At 52.3% G+C, this 13,324-nt stretch overlaps 1 protein-coding gene across 1 annotated transcript in view; it reads right to left on the bottom strand.

Annotated features, from left to right (window-relative positions):
* Positions 1-13,107, bottom strand: part of greb1 (growth regulating estrogen receptor binding 1) — a 252,071-nt gene extending 238,964 nt beyond the window's left edge. The window contains exon 1 of the mRNA XM_038800249.1: positions 12,948-13,107. Coding sequence (XP_038656177.1) covers positions 12,948-13,107 — 160 coding nt within the window. The remainder of the gene's footprint in view (positions 1-12,947) is intronic.
* Positions 13,108-13,324: the final 217 nt, after the last annotated feature.

Raw genomic sequence — 13,324 nt, forward strand, 5'->3', positions numbered from 1 at the left:
GTTGGGCTTAATTTGCACACGTCATCCTCGGCCCTGGACAGGGCTTCCCTCTCACAGGCAGCAATGCGCCAGAGCCAAAATGACATTGCCAGCACGCTACGGGCCCTGGCCGAGTCTCACCAGACCATGGCCCAGTCCCATCAGTCAGTCGCGGAGAGCATCGACCGCCTGACGCACGTGCTGGATGGCGTCGCGCACGCACAGGTTGGGGTCGCACAGTCCCTGGCAGGAATGTCTCACTCCCTGGACTCCGTCTCTGCGAATGTTCGGACCCTGGTCGATACCGTTGCAGGCCTCCAGGACTGGCAGCGCAAGGTGTCGGTGGACACCTCCCCGCTCGCACCTCCTTCCCACAGTGAGGCCCGGGGGCCACCGGGCTCCCCAAGGGAGGAGAAGGTTCTGGGGCCCATCCCATTAACTCCATCACGGGACGTCCCTGAACGCTCGGCCTCCCCCCGTCCCATCCCTGGTGCATCGGGTGGGCAGCGGGCAGAGCAGGGTGGCACCACGTCATCCGAAACGCCCGCGGAACAGCCTGGCTCATCAAGGCCGGGTCGCCCCAGGAAACGAGTGCCGACAGGGAGACATGTCGAAGGGGGTGATTCTCAGCAGTCCACCTCCACTCCCGCTTTACCATCTGGGGATTCACTGAGACATAGTGGTAGGGTCCGTAAGGCAATGAAGAGGGACACAGAATAAGTTGGCACGGGTGAAGGGCAGAGTTTAGTTGTAGGGGCTAGGGCATCTGTACATAATATTCACCATTAAACTCACTGTTGCACCTAACTTGTAAGTGTGATTTTTCCGTCGACATGGGGATCGTGATGGTGACTGAGTGTTGCTGGGGTTGACGAACAGTGAAACTTCGGTGCCGGGTGTGCAGTTCCCCCCCCCCCTCACACAGCTACCCCACGTGGGCACGTGATGCAGTGTCCCTGACGAACTCAGCGACCACCTAGATGGATGGTTCAGCTATTGCCATGAATCAGACATTGTCTAACGCAGGGGTGGGCAAACTACGGCCCGCGGGCCGTATAGGTCTTTATGCGGCCCACCAAGTCATTAAAAAAAAAAATAATTTTTAAAATTTTTTTTTAAGGTTAAATGGGGGGGCTGTTGGGTTACTTACTGGTATAGGGTGGATACGTTGACTTGAGTAGGGTGATCATTGCTTGGCACAACGTCGAGGGCCGATATGTTCTCTATGAGGCGCCCAGAATCATAATCGGGTGAAGTAATTATTTTACTTAACATACTATGCGGCCCTTTAAAATTGTGAATTTCTGAATGTGGCCCTTGCACGGAAAAGTTTGCCCACCCCTGGTCTAACGATTCTGAGCTCACAGCTCATCGCAGAGCAGGCTGCCATCATTCAACATGGCACTGATCACACCCGCTGACACAGCCATCAATGTCGTGCCATACCGTTGTGCCGCAGTGGTAGGGGTGATGTCGGCGTGGAGTAGTGTACGCAGATTGGGGGTGCGGGGGTGGTGGCAGTTGTGTGCTGACCGTCTGCACGACTGGTGATGCAGGTGGTAGTGTTGGTGTTCAGCGGTGCCGTCGCGTGCGACGCGTGAATCTTGCAGCCACAAGCGCGTCGCGTGCCCGCTGTCCTCGCCGGGTCCGTCGTGCAGCCTCCTGGACATTACCAGCACCCGTGTCGTGTCTGTGTGCTTCGCCCGAAACACCACCAACCTCCTCCACATCCTCCTCCTCCGTCTCCGTGTTGGCACCACTGCCAGTGGCTTCTCCCTCCGACTCCTCCACCAGGGCATCTCCCCTCTGCATTGCGATGTTGTGCAGCGCACAGCAGACCACAACAATGCGAGCGACCCTGTCGGGCTGGTACTGCAGGGCCCCTCCGGAGCGGTCCAGGCACCTGAATCGCATTTTCAGCAGACCGAAGCAGCGCTCCACCACACCCCTGGTTGCTGCATGGGCCTCGTTGTATCGGGTTTCCGCGTTGGTCTGAGGCCTCCGTATGGGCGTCATCAGCCAAGACCTCAGTGGATAACCCCTGTCGCCCAGCAACCAACCCCTCAGCCGGGGGGGGCCGTCCCTCAAACATATCAGGGATGAATGACTGCGCAAGAATGTACGCATCATGCACACTTCCAGGGAACCTTGCGCACACGTGCATGATCTTCATGTGGGGGTCACATACCAACTGGATGTTCATGGAGTATGTCCCCCTCCTGTTTGTGAACACTTCCCTGTTGCCTGCAGGCAGGCGCATGGGGACGTGAACAACATCAGTGACCCCCCTGAACCATCAGTATCCTGGCTAGTGCGTCTAGACTTGCTCGGTCCTCAGGAAAGGTGACGTAGCGGTCAGCGATGGCATAGAGGGCATAGAGGGCGTTGGTCACATCCCGGATGCACCTGTGCACCGATGACTGGGAGATCCCGGATAGGTCCCCGCTCGGAGACTGGAAGGAGCCGGTCGCATAAAAGTTAAGTGCCACCGTCACCTTGACGGCGACCGGGATAGCGTGCCCTCCTCCCGTTCCACGTGGGGCGAGGTGCGACAGGAGTTCGCAGATATGTGTCACCGTCTCTCTACTCAGCCGGAGTCTCCTCCTGCAGGTGATGTCTGGCATTGTCTGGAAAGAGATCCGGCCACGGTACACCCTCGGCCTCGGTCGTCTCCTCTGGTGCCCTGGCTCCACCATCAATGCCTCCTCCTCCTCCTCCTCCCCCCCATGCTGCTCGACGACAGGCCACTCCGCGGCCATTCCGTCTGCTGCTGCAGCTGGCTCTGCATCCATTGTGGGATGTGGCTGTGGACACTGTTGGATCTCCAACTGCAGTGCAGCAGCCCCAACTACTGCGCTGAACATCACCATTCGGTTTGAATACATTTTGCTCACCTACAGAAGGGTGGTGGGGGGCAGAGAAACGACATGTTAGACGGAGGTTATTCGACACCTCGTCAGCCGCCTGCCACGGGATACCTGTGTGTCCCGGTGGCCTGGTCGCGCTGCTGACACACGGCCAGCCTAACCCCTGGTCACTTTCTGCGTCCAACGGGCAGTTAACTACGTCCTCCTCACCGGTGCGTCAGTGGCCTGTGGCCATCAGCCACAGGGGAACCAGCGGCCGTGTCCTCATGACCGTCCTGCGGCTGACATGTTGCATCCGGGGGTGGACGGCCCACTCCATTCCACTAACTCCCTATCTCCCCTCCACCTCCCACTACTCGCTCTCCGTCCCCCCCCTCCCACTTCTCCCTCTCTCCCCCCCCTCACTACTCCCTCTCACACCCCCCCCCACTTCTCCCCCCCCCACTTCTCCCTTCCCCCCCCCTCCCCCCCCCCACTTCTCTCCCCCCCCCCCCCCCCCCACTTCTCCCTCTCTCCCCCCACTTCTCCCTCCCCCCCCCACTTCTCCCTCTCCCCCCTCCACGTCTCCCTCTCCGAGACTCCGGACGGTCCGCTCACCTCCTCACTCCTCGTCAGCCAGCACGACTGGCTGGCGACTTTAAAAAGCAGGTGTGAATGGCGACGTCGTGACCTTGCGTCAAGACTTCGGCCCATCCGGCCCGGAGAATAGCGGGGGTACCGGAGAATCACCTTTTTGGCTGCATCGGGCGATTCGCCATGTTTTTGCGCACGAAACACGATGACAAAAATTTGGCCGGTTGGGAGAATAGCGGGAGCGCGTCAGACCGGCGTCGCGGGAAAAACACGGCGCGCCCGCTATTCTCCCAACCGGCGTGACATCGGAGAATCGCGCCCAAGCTCTCCACACAGCGTTCAGCCTGATCAAGATAAAATAAGGGCAATCTTGCAGATGACACATCCCAAGGATAAAAAAGGCATATTAAGAATGTTAGGGATGATAAATTGTGTGGGAAAATGTATTCCCAATCTTGCAGCTAAAACTGTACACCTTCGGGAAACTATAAAGAAAGACACAACATTCATCCACCAGCCATGAATAGGAATGGCAAACATTGCAAGTTTCCTTGACAAGTCCTGACGTTTTTCAACCCAGCAAAACACACAGAAATCTTAACGGACTCATCAAAGGATGGTTCAGGGTTGGTCCTACTCCAACAGGATCTGGAACGCAACTGGCTTCCAGCAGCATACACATCCAGATCAATGTCTGATATGGAAAGCAGGTATGCGGGCAAATTAAAAAGTAATGCCTCGGGCTGATTAACGGGCTCACAATTTTCCATGATCATGTATATGGTCTTCCAACGTTTGTAGTGGAAACAGACCACAGACCTTTGGCCGCTATAATTTTTTAAAATCTTATTCCCGAGGTTTCAGCAAATGCTCATGAAATTGCAACGATAGGACTTTGAGCTGATTTATACACCGGGCATTGTTGCTGATCAACTATTAGATCCGCAGGCATACAAAAAAGACACTAGTTGGATGAGGACATGCAGGTCCATGTAAAGTTGGCCATGTAAGCCACCATAGACACAGTCTTGCAGAAGGTGATACAATACCTCCACAACGGATGGCCGAAAGGATCCTGCTCAAGTTTTTACAATGTACGAGCAGAGTCAAGTGATGTCAATGGATTTTTGCTGCGGAAATAACGAATTGCGATTCCACAGTCATTAAGGTCAATGATCCTAACAAAACTCCATGAAGGGCACTTGGGGATGGAAAAGTGCAAGCACAGAGCCAGGGATGCAGTTTATTGGCCAGGAATAAACCACAACATTGAAATGATGGCGGTTAAGTGCAAAACCTATCAAAAGTTTCAACACAAATAAAGCAAAGAGCCGATGCAGATGGGTTAGATAGTCACAACTCCACGGCAGAAGGTTGACATGAATCTTTTTCACTTGAATGGAAAGGAATAGCTTCCGGTCATAGACTACTTTGCTATCCGGAGATGGCACAGCTATTGAATTTCACAGCCAGATATATCATTAAGAATGTTAGAGAGATTTGTGCATGCTATGGGATATCGAACATCCTCGTGAGTGAAATGGTCCCTGTTTAAACAGTTATGAGTGGACATAATTTGCACAGTAGTATGACTTCAAACATGTCATCTCGAGTCCTCTGTACCCTCAGTTGATCGGTAAGGCTGAGTAGGGCATTCAAATCGTTAAACAACTCCTGAAAAAGCATTAGACAGCCAAAATGGCACCCATCTTGCACTCCTAAGTTATCGTTGTGCACCATTAATCAATGGGCTTTCGCCAGCTCAGTTGCTGATGAACAGGAAACCGAGAACAACCTTGCCCTATGTAGTAATCCACGGGAGGTAGGAGTTCCGTTACCACACCAATATTTATTTACAATAACGATATTACAGGAGCAGCTACAAACAGTGCTGCTAGCAGTCCAGTCAACTTAAGACTGCTCACAAAGCCTACACAGGTGCTTATATGGGCCCCCTCAATGAGCTATCATTGAGGGAGTTCATACTCCAATTGGCCAACCAATAAAGCCAATTGGAGTTAATTATACCCCTCCCCCCCAAGGTCCGAGGAATTCCTGCCAGCTGGCATTCCTCTGAGTTTCTTCCTGCTCCTCATGTCTGGGTCTGTCACCTCTGTGTCGTCCGCCGGGTCGTTCTCCAAAGTGGGCGGGGTGTACCTTATAGGTGCCCGTCTTTTCCTTAACGACCTCCTTGGAAGTTGTTCTTCCTCCTCCTCGGGGAGAGGTGTCGCGGTGGCCTTGTCGAGTGTGTCCATCTCCGACTCTGATGACTGGATGACGGGGTCTGGAGAAATTGCTCGGGGCTGGGGTGTGGGTATCCTTTCCGTCTGGGCTATCCCAGCTTGAGGCGGTCCGGCTTCGCCTGCCTCCAGGTGTGGTTCCGCTACCCTTATTTGGTCTAGGTGTTTCTTCAGCACCTTACCTCCGATCGAAACCTCATAGGATACTGGCCCTGTTTGGGACTCTACCGTGACTTTGACCCACATTGGTCCATTCCCATAATTCTTGACCCAAACCGGTGCCCCCACCTGGAAATGTCTCTGCTGCCGACTATTATCATGCCCCCTGCGTTGGGCCTCCTGTTGTTTCTCCACTTTCCCCGTTAAATTTGGGAGAAGGAGACTCAGCCTCTTTCGCAGCCGCCTTCCCATTAAGAGTTCAGCTGGCGGTATGCCCGTTGTGGAATGCGGTGTGGTCCTGTAATCAAACAACCAGCGGGAGAGCTTTGTGCCCATTGACGCTGCCGGCTGCTTCTTGAGTCCCGCTTTAAGTGTCTGGACCGCTCTCTCTGCCAGGCCGTTGGCCGCTGGATGGTAAGGGGCCGTTTTGATGTGACGGACTCCGTTTTCCTTCAGGAATTTTCCAAATTCCCCACTTGTGAATGCCGTTCCGTTGTCTGACACCAATACTTCCGGAAGTCCATGTGTTGCAAACGAGGCCCTGAGCTTTTCAATTGTCGATGCTGTGCTTGCCGTGTTTACCCGGTGGACGTCCAACCATTTGGAGTGGGCGTCCACTATCACCAAAAACATTGAGCCCATGAAAGGGCCGGCATGGTCAATATGCAGGCGGGTCCACGGTCTGCCTAGCCATTCCCACGGGTGCAATGGCGCCGCTGGTGGCACTCTTTGCCCCTGTTGGCACTCCTGGCACCGACGTACCAAGGCTGCTATGTCTGTGTCCAAACCTGGCCACCAAACGTAGCTTCAAGCTAGCATCTTCATTTTAGACACCCCTGGGTGGCCGTGATGTAACTCAGTTAAGATTGCCTGACGGCCCTGAGCTGGGACGATTACCCGGGCTTCCCATAATAGGATACCGTCTTCTACGGTTATTTGGTCCTATCTGCTCCAGTATGGGTGCATCTGGGGCTCCACTGGTCTTTCCAGTTCCCCTGTTAGCAGTAAATGCTTCATCTTGGCTAAAACTGGGTCTTTTTGCGTCCACAACCGAATATGTTTTTTTTTTTTTAATTTTTTTTTTATTGGAATTTTTTGCAGAAAATATAACAAAAAGTATAGCAAAAAGCAGTAATATGCAACTAACAGCCCCATAACACCCACAATTCCCCCCATACCGTAACATCACATGTATCACATTCCCCCACCCCCCCCCCCAAACAAGAGAACTTAACCATAAATTAAAATTAGATAAATCAAATTTAAATAAAATAAGCTAACATAATCAACGTCTCCCCCCCCCCCCCCCCCCCCCCCCCCCCCCCCCCCCCCCCCCCCCCCACCCCCCGGGTTGCTGCTGCTACTGTCCCAGTACCCTATCGTTGAGCCAGAAAGTCGAGGAAAGGTTGCCACCGTTTAAAGAACCCTTGCACCGATCCTCTCAGGGCGAATTTAACCTTCTCAAGCTTAATAAAGCCCGCCATGTCATTGATCCAGGTCTCCACGCTTGGGGGCCTCGCGTCCTTCCACTGTAGCAAAATCCTTCGCCGGGCTACTAGAGACGCAAAGGCCAGCACACCGGCCTCTTTCGCCTCCTGCACTCCCGGCTCTACCCCAACCCCAAAGATCGCGAGTCCCCATCCTGGCTTGACCCTGGATCCCACCACCCTTGACACCGTCCTCGCCACCCCCTTCCAGAACTCCTCCAATGCCGGGCATGCCCAGAACATATGGGCATGGTTCGCTGGACTCCCCGAGCACCTGGCACACCTATCTTCACCCCCAAAGAACCTATTCATCCTCGTCCCAGTCATGTGGTACAACCGAATATGTTGTACGTCTACTGGTAGGGTGTCCAAAAAATTTAGAGTCATTACTGTCTCCTCTACTTTTGGTATTTGCGGCGGAATGTCCGGGAGGGGAAGTCTGCTCAAAGCATCTGCATTTGCTACTCACGTTCCCGGTCTGTGCTCCAGAACGTATCTATATGCCGCCAGTAGCAACGCCCCGCGTTGGATTCTAGCTGATGCAATCGGGGGTATTGACTTCTCGGTCGCGATTTTCCGCAAATGCGGAGAATCGTAACGGCTGCCGTGAAACTGGTCGTGTTTCACGGCAGCCTCCGCGCCCCCTCCCGGGACCCGATTCTCCCCCCCCGGTCGGGGCTAGCAGCGCGGCATCGCGAAGCACGGCATCGCAGGCTTAGCGACCTTCGCTAAGCCCGCGCGCCAAGAGTCACGGCGGCTGACGCGCATGATGACGTCAGCCACGCATGCGCGGATTGGACGGCTCCAACCCGCGCATGCGCAGATGACGTCATCACGCATATGCGTCAAACCCACGCATGCGCGGGCCGTCATGCCCCTCAGCCGCCCCGCGGACTGATCCAGCGGGGCGGCGGAGGAACAAAGGGTGCGCGGGTTTCGGACCCGCTGCCCACCGATTGCGGACCCATGCCACCCTTGGCACGGCCGCGGTGCCATGGTTCTCCAGAACGGCACTTTGTGGCCGTTTTCACGAACGGTGAGAGCAGGTGTGTTTGCGTTCGTGAAAACGGCCGTAAAGGCTTGGGAACTCGGCCCTTCGGCTAGGGGAGAGTCGCTGTTCGCCATAAAAAAAGGCGAGCAGCGATTCGTGTCGTGGGGCGGCCGTGGGGGGGGGGGGGGAGAATAGCGGGAGGTTGGGAAAAATGTCGGGAAGGCCTTCCCGCTATTCTCTGACCCGTCGTGGGCAGCGGAGAATCGTGCCCCTCTTCTTTTAATAACCCTAATAATGGCTTATGGTCCGTCACTATGGTGAATTTCCACCCGTACAGATACTGGTGAAATTTCTTTACTGCGAATATCACCGCCAGTCCTTCCTTCTCGATTTGGGCGTACCTCCTCTCAGCCATCGCCAAGGTCCTCGAAGCATAGGCTATTGGCCGTTCTTCCCCATTCCTTCCTCTATGGGCTAAGACGGCTCCTACCCCATAGGGGGATGCATCACAAGTGACCACCAACTCCTTCCTTAGGTCATAATGCTCTAGGACATTTTCGGATGACAGCTGTTCCTTAATGTCCCTAAATGCTCGGTTTTGGCAGGTGGACCATTTCCATTCTTGCCCCTTTTTTAGTAGCTGGTGGAGTGGGTCTAGGATGGACGCCCTATTTTCAATAAATTTTCCAAAGTAGTTTACCAACCCTAGAAATGATCATAACTTCTGAACCGTGGTGGGAGCTGGGGCTTCTTTTATTGCCCTTATTTGTCTTCTAATGGATGTAAGCCTGACTCGTCTACTTTATATCCCAGGTACGTCACTTGTGGGGCCAGAAAAACACATTTTTCCCTTTTTAGCCGTACGCCTGCCTTTGCGAAACGCCTGAGCACTTCCTCCGGGTTCCTTAAGTATTCCCTGTTTGTCCTACCCGTGATTAAGACATCGTCCAACTAAATCGCCACCTGCGGTAGTCCCTGCAGAATATTTTCCATCGTACGCTGGAATATAGCGCAGGCTGATGACACTCCAAAAGGTAGCCTAGTATAACGAAAAAGGCCCTTCAGGGTGTTGATCGTGGCGAACTTCTGGGAGCCTTTGTCCAGTTTTAACTGCAGGTAGGCGTGGCTCATGTCTAGTTTCGTGAACAAAAGCCCACCTGCCAATTTGGCATATAAGTCATCTATTTTTGGGATTGGGTATTTGTCCAGCAGTGCGTATTTGTTTACTGTCTGTTTGAAATCTCCACAGAGACGTATCGAGCCGTCTGGCTTCAAAATTGGTACCACCGGCGCTGCCCATTCCGAGAACTGTACTGGTCTGATCAGGGCCGGCTCAAGGCACCGGCAACTCGGGCAGTCGCCCGGGGCGCCATGTGCTAGGGGGCGCCAGAGACTCGGGTCCCGCGCATGCGCAGTTGGGCCGGTGCCAACCAGCGCATGCGCGGTGGCCGCCCTCCCCCAGGGCGTCCACCCCCGGTCCGCCCCCCCGCCCCCCCCCTCGGTCCGCTCCCCCCGCCCCCCCCCCCCCTCGGTCCCCCCCCCCCAGTGGGTCCGCCCCCCCCTCTCGGGTCCGCCCCCCTCGGCCCCACCCCGCACCCCCTCGGCCCCCCCCCCTCGACCCCGCCCCCCCCTCGCCCCCCCCCCCCCCCAAGGGCGCCGAAGTTCAGCTTGCCCGGGGCGCCAGCAACCCTAGGGCCGGCGCTGGGTCTGATAATGCCGTCGCGCCGTAACCTTTCTATTTCGTCATCTACTTTCTTCCTTAATGCAAAAGGTACCGGCCTGGCCTTACAAAATTTCGGAAGGGCTTCTGGGTCCACGTGCAAAGTTGCTTTGGCACCTATGATTTCCCCCAAACCTTCCTGGAAGACCTCCGGGTATTTTTGGAGTGCTCCACTCAACTGCCCACTTCCACTCTGGAAAATTTTCATCCAATCTAATTTTAGGTCTTTCAGACAGTTCCGTCCAATTAAGCTCGATCCGGAGCCCTCTACTATCGTCAACGGTAATTTGAGCAATTGTTTCTCATATTCCACAGGTACACGAGTCGTGCATAGAACTTCCAGGGGTTCCCCATGTAGGTTTTAAGTTTCGTCAATGTTTTTGTTAGGGTTAGTGGCTGGAGTCCATCTTTGATTTTTCTAAATGCTGCCACTCCCATTACCGATATGGCCGCACCCGTGTCTATTTCCATTATTGTCGGCCGCCCGTTCACCCGTGGGGTAATCTTAATGGGTTCTGCTGTCTTCGTTGTTATGTTATATAATTGTTCCCCTTTGGAGGAGGATGGGGCGTCTAGGTTGTGTATTTCCCTGTGTCCCCACCTGCTATTCCTCTTTTGCCACCTCCTTCTAGGGTTTCTGTCGTTGTTACCCCACTCTGTCCGGTGCCAGAAACGGTCCTTCTCTGTTGGGGGAGTCTCAGCCGATACTTCCCTCTGTCTCCAGTTAGTCCTGGCAGACTTGGGGGCAGTTCTGGGGTTTTCCTTTTTCCCTCTATTCCTCAGGCCTTTCCTGAGAGCGGCTATCTGGTAGCAGGACCCGTTGTGGTAGTCCCTCTCACAGGTATCTACCTCCATTGGCGTGCCCTGTAGTTCCTGCACCCCACTTGCTGCCTTTTCTAGGGACAGTGCGAGCTGTAACGCCTGCCTGCAGTCTAGCTCCATTTCCGCCAACAGGCGTTTCTGTATTGTGAGGTCATTTATACCACACACTAACCGGTCCCGAAGCATTTCATTTAGCGTCGGGCCGAACTCACATTTTTCCGCCACCCTTCTCAGGCGGGTCAAGAAATTCGTGACTGACTCCCTGTCTTCCCGCTTCGCTGTGTAGAATCTGTACCTACGCAAAATGAGGGGTGTTTTTGGGTCGTAGTGCTCTTTCACCAATTCCGTTACTTCTTGGAAAGTTTTCGTGTCCGGCGCATCGGGATAAGTCAGACTACGTAAAATGGTGAAAGTGGAGGGTCCGCACGCCGACAGCAGGATAAGCCGTCTCCTTTCGTCCGTCAGTATATTATTTGCCCGGAAGAAGTAACACATTCTCTCCACATACTGGGTCCAGTCCTCAATAGCCGGGTCAAATGCCTCTAACCTCCCAAAAAACGGCATTTTTAAAATGGCAAGGCTTACCCTCCGAGTGCGGCAGCTGGTCTCTGCAAAATTCTTAGTTTGCCTCGTCGCCACTGTAGTAATCCACGGGAGGCAGGAGTTCCGTCACCACACCAATATTTATTTACAATAACGATATTACAGGAGCAGCTACAAACAGTGCTGCTAGCAGTCCAGTCAAGACTGGCTCACAAAGCCTACACAGGTGATTATATGGGCCCCATCAATGAGCTATCATTGAGGGAGCTCATACTCCAATTGGCCAACCAATAAAGCCAATTGGAGTTCATTACACCCTATATTCCTCAAGAACCAGTGAACCATATGTTAGAGAGGTAATTGACCTCTCAAAAAAGGAGGCAAAAGGGATTTTACAATAGATCTGCGATTGCAGCTAGATGACAGTCAGACTAGAAGATTCCAAAAGGAATGGATGGTCTAAGTATGCAAAGGTACTGCGACAAGTAGGTCCAATTTCATATCTCATCATTACAGATGAAGGTTTTGTCTTACTAAGGAACAGAAGAGCTCTGTTGAAAGTTAGGCAACCTTTTGTAATCCAACCTCCTGAAGAAGTAGGTAACAGTCTGGAGACAGCTGAAGAAGATACAGTGCAGCAAGCGGAGGAACAACAACAAGATACAGACGCAACAATACAAGAAGAACAAGAAGCAGCATCAACAACTACAAAGGAAGATGACGTAACTTCACAAGTTCAGCAGCCACTCAGATGATCAACAATGCTCAGTAAACAAGAGAAATTTGTGACTGATCATAAATGGTTTAAAGATGTATGTTATGCATATCATATTAAACTGTAAAATATGATCTAATGAATGAAAATAATTACATTTTCCAAAGGGAAGGGGGTATGCATAAAACAATTCTGTGTACAATATTATGCACAACCTCCAACCAGCAGGTGGTGGTGTGGCAGTGTAAGTCCACCATGCGGCTCTGTGTCTCAAGGTAGTTGGGACTAAGTCGTCTTGGAGGATAGACATATTTTGCATTAGCTCTATAATAGTTAGTTAGTGTTAGTAGTTTGTTATTTGTTTATTCCAGTTATCTTTACCATGCAGTTGTTTCATGATAAATTGTTTAAACTAGATGTTCTGTAGTGCATCATTCATATTGCCTTGTTTACAGAACATGACACCGGCTTTGAAGCTTAAATGTAAAATATAGTGGAGAAGAAAATTTGGCAAACTTTGCTACATACAAAGCAAGTGAATAATTTTAGATGCTGCATTACAGACTAATTCTGAAAGGCTACTTTCTAAAGCCAGCAATGGTGTTACAAAGGGAGCATTAAGGACAACCAAACTGGTTAGAAACCAGTGGAGCACTTAGCAAGACAAAACTGCACATTTAACAGTCTTGAAACAATGCAATGAGCCACTAGCATGCAACCTACACTCTAAAGCTTGGAAACCTATCAGCCTTTGCTCTTTTGAAATGGAGCATGTGTGAATTCCATAGATTTTCTTAGGCTTATGGAAGCGCAAGAGTCAATTTTATTTTTAAAAAGAACCATGATCTTACCTTCCAAGTTAGAGATCAACTGGTGCTCAGCCTCCAGATACAACTGGGAAAACACAGGCCTGGGGACCAAGTTGTTTGAACGCAGGGAGGCCTCAATAGAATTGTGCAGAACCTCTTCAAAACGCGTTGTCTTCAGTTGCCCAGCATATGAGTTTCCCATCTTTATAAAAACAAAAAACAACTAAAAGCTCAGAAGCCTCTTACTAAATGAACAGAACACAGAGAGCAGGGATAAAAGTTCTAAACCAATTTAGACTATTCAGAGGCATTATAATTTCCCTTCAGCATTTTCTTAACCACGCTCAGTAAAGCAGGACTCCAAGAGCTCCCTGCTGGTAAATTACAGGAAACCCTGTACTCAACAATCCAGGGCAAAG

This window comes from Scyliorhinus canicula, chromosome 6, assembly GCF_902713615.1.
Source record: "Scyliorhinus canicula chromosome 6, sScyCan1.1, whole genome shotgun sequence".
NCBI classification, from domain to species: domain Eukaryota; kingdom Metazoa; phylum Chordata; class Chondrichthyes; order Carcharhiniformes; family Scyliorhinidae; genus Scyliorhinus; species Scyliorhinus canicula.